Below are 3152 nucleotides of genomic sequence, written 5' to 3' on the forward strand. Positions count from 1 at the left end.
AACAAGAAGATACTGAAATTTTTGTGGACTTTTTCTGACTACTTAATTAAAAGTTAGGTAGTATAATCAGTTAGTAGGGATGACAGGTCATGAGGAATGGTGAAGGTAAAGGTAGATCTTTAAGAAGAGGAAATATTAACCTAATTGTAGTAAAAAGTGCTAGAATGAATAGAGTATATACATTAAGGAAGTTTGATACTAACTTTAAGCAAAAGTAATTGTTTGTTTTCTCTTTGTGTTCACTATTTTTTTCTTTTCTTTTGAGACAAGGTCTTGCTCTGTTGCCTGGGCTAGAGTACCATGGTGACAGCCTAGCTCACAGCAACCTCAAACTCCTGGGCTCAAGAGATTCTCCTGTCTCAGCTGCCCCAGTAGCTGGAACTGACATCCGGCTCTTTTTACTATTTTTACTAGAGACGGGGTCTCTCTCTGGCTCAGGGTGGTTTGGAACTCCTGAGCTCAAGCAATCCTCCCGCCTCGGCCTCCCAGAGTGCTAGGATTACAGGTGTGAGCCAATGATCCCGTCCTGTGTTCAGTATTTTAAAGGAGACCAAAGACATATGTGTTTCTCTTGAGTGTATTTTTCTCAGATGCCTCAGCCCATGGTCAGAAAAATAAAAAGTTGATTTTTAACTAAGGCTCTGCTTTTATCATGGAAGAAATTTGGGAAAAGAGGCTTAGATGTGGTTTAGGGAGTTTTTGAGTGAGGAAGCCTGGATTCTAACCCTAGAAAAGAGATGAACATGAATATGATTGGTAATAGAAAATAAAATGTTGAATTAAATTGATTGTGTACCTTGAGGTTTGAATTAATAATTATTAAATGCAATTATTACCATATAGGAGCTGATAGGGAAATTTGTAAAAACAGGGTCCTGGCCTCAATTACTTACACTTTCACTTAAACAAATAAGACAATCACATGAGAATAGAAAATAAAAACACGAAACCTTATTCCCTCAAAAACAAATGAATGGAAAAACCAAGTCTTATCTGAGTATAATGGTGTGAGGGATTCAAATTCTTTGTACAAAGTAGTACAAAAATGAAATAGGCAAGATCTCAAGGAAATATCCGAGACTTAAAGGAAGAACAATATTTGGAAAGAGGGGAGCCTTTCTAAAAGGGAGGGTGTTTGAGCACATCCTTGGGTTAAAAAAAGTAGATTGAAAGGAAAAGCTGATCTACATTCTCTCTTCTGGTATTGTAAGCGGATTAAAAATGTGTAGCGATATGTATCTTATTGGTATAATTAGAGTGAAAATCTATCAATTGTTCAAGCATTTAATTGATTGAATTGATTTTTTTTTCCTACAGATGACTTCATTGCTTTTGGTTTCACATTAAATATCCCAGAATCACAGAATATAAATGTCAGAAAGAAACTGAGAAATTCTAAAGATCAAAACCTATGTCTCAGTCCAATTATTAAAAACAAAAATGCCAAGAAATCTAAATCCACAGACAGAAAGCAAATTGAAAATTACAGAAACAAATCTCACTACAATAATAGAATTTATTCTCCTGGGTTTTTCTGATATTCCCAAACTTCACTGGTTTCTTTTTGGTCTATTCTTTCTCATCTATGTGATTATTCTACTGGGGAATGGCATCATAATTCTAATAATAAAAGTCGATCCTACTCTTCAGACATCCATGTATTTTTTTCTCAGCAATTTTTCTCTCTTAGAAATCTGTTACGTGACTGTCACTCTTCCTAGAATGCTCATGGATCTTTGGACCCTCAAAGGAACTATTTCTTTTTTTGCCTGTGCTACACAGATGTGTTTTTTCCTCACCCTGGGAGCCATAGAGTGTTTCCTTTTGGCTGTAATGGCATATGACCGCTATGTGGCCATTTGTAACCCTCTGCATTATCCTTTAATCATGAACCACAAAGCCTGTATCCAGTTAGTAGCTGGTTGCTGGATCAATGGAATTCCAGTAGCCATAGGGCAGACATACCAGATTTTCTCTCTGCCTTTTTGTGGATCTAACCAAGTCAACCACTTCTTCTGTGACATTCCCCCAGTGCTCAAGCTGGCCTGTGGAGACATCTTTGTGAATGAGATGTTGGTCTATATATTTAATGTATTATTTGTCACTGTTCCCTTTGTGTGGATTCTTGGGTCCTATAGCAGAATTATCTCAACCATCCTGAAGTTGCCATCAAACACAGGACGGACCAAAGCCTTTTCCACTTGTTCATCCCACCTCATAGTTGTAGTTTTATTCTATGGATCAGCCACTATCACCTATTTGAAACCTAAATCCAATCAATACGAGGGAACAGACAAACTGCTCTCTCTTTTCTACACCATTTTGACCCCAATGTTTAACCCTCTAATATACAGTCTGCGGAACAAAGATGTTACAGAGGCTCTGAGGAAAGTTCTTCCCAAACTGTTAACATTGTGTGGCAACTGAAGTAACAGAATTTATTGTTTTACGTATTTAATTTTTATGAAGATTTATTTGATTTCATTTTATTTTAATGGGCCTTTATGTCCTTAGAGTTATGACAACTGCATTAATTATTTAGCGATGCTGTATTTTAAAGATCAATATTCCCTCTCACTATAAACTGTAAATTGAGACATGTAACTAAAAAAGATGATGCAATATATAGAGTCATCATTGAGATCATGCCATTTTCCATTTCTTTGTTGAAGTCTTTCTGAAGAAACAAGCATTCTTAGATACTAAATAGTCATTGCTAAATAATCATCTAATAGAAATAAAAACCTGAATGCGTAAGAATATGTACAAAGATGAGTAATACAAATAATAATTATATAATATATTTATTGTAGCACTATTTGTCTAAGAGAAAGGCACAAATGAATGCACATTCTGAGAATTATTTTAATAAATATGGCACATACATACAATAGACAATTATGCTGTCATTAAAAAGACCATGCTAGGCCAGGGGTGGTGCCTCACGCCTGTAATCCTAGCACTCTGGGAGGCTGAGGCAGGAGGATTGCTTGAGCTCAGGAGTTTGAGGCCAGCCTGAGCTAGAGTGAGACCTGGTCTCTAAAAAGAAAAAGAAAAAACAGGCTCCACCTGTGTGGTAATAACCTCAATAATTGTTTCTTGTGTTGATACCTTTTTTGTTGTCCTGTCCCATATTGACCCTTGGTTTAGCA

General features: G+C 36.3%; 1 protein-coding gene across 1 annotated transcript; it reads left to right on the forward strand.

The window, feature by feature from the left end:
• Positions 1 to 1440: 1440 nt before the first annotated feature.
• Positions 1441 to 2427, forward strand: LOC105820378 (olfactory receptor 10AG1-like). Its single transcript, XM_012656852.1, has one exon. The coding sequence runs from the start codon at positions 1441 to 1443 to the stop codon at positions 2425 to 2427; it is 987 nt and encodes a 328-aa protein (XP_012512306.1).
• The last annotated feature ends 725 nt before the right edge of the window (positions 2428 to 3152 follow it).

This window comes from Propithecus coquereli, unplaced genomic scaffold (genome assembly GCF_000956105.1).
Source record: "Propithecus coquereli isolate 6110/MARCELLA unplaced genomic scaffold, Pcoq_1.0 Scaffold522, whole genome shotgun sequence".
In the NCBI taxonomy this organism is placed as follows: Eukaryota; Metazoa; Chordata; class Mammalia; order Primates; family Indriidae; genus Propithecus; species Propithecus coquereli.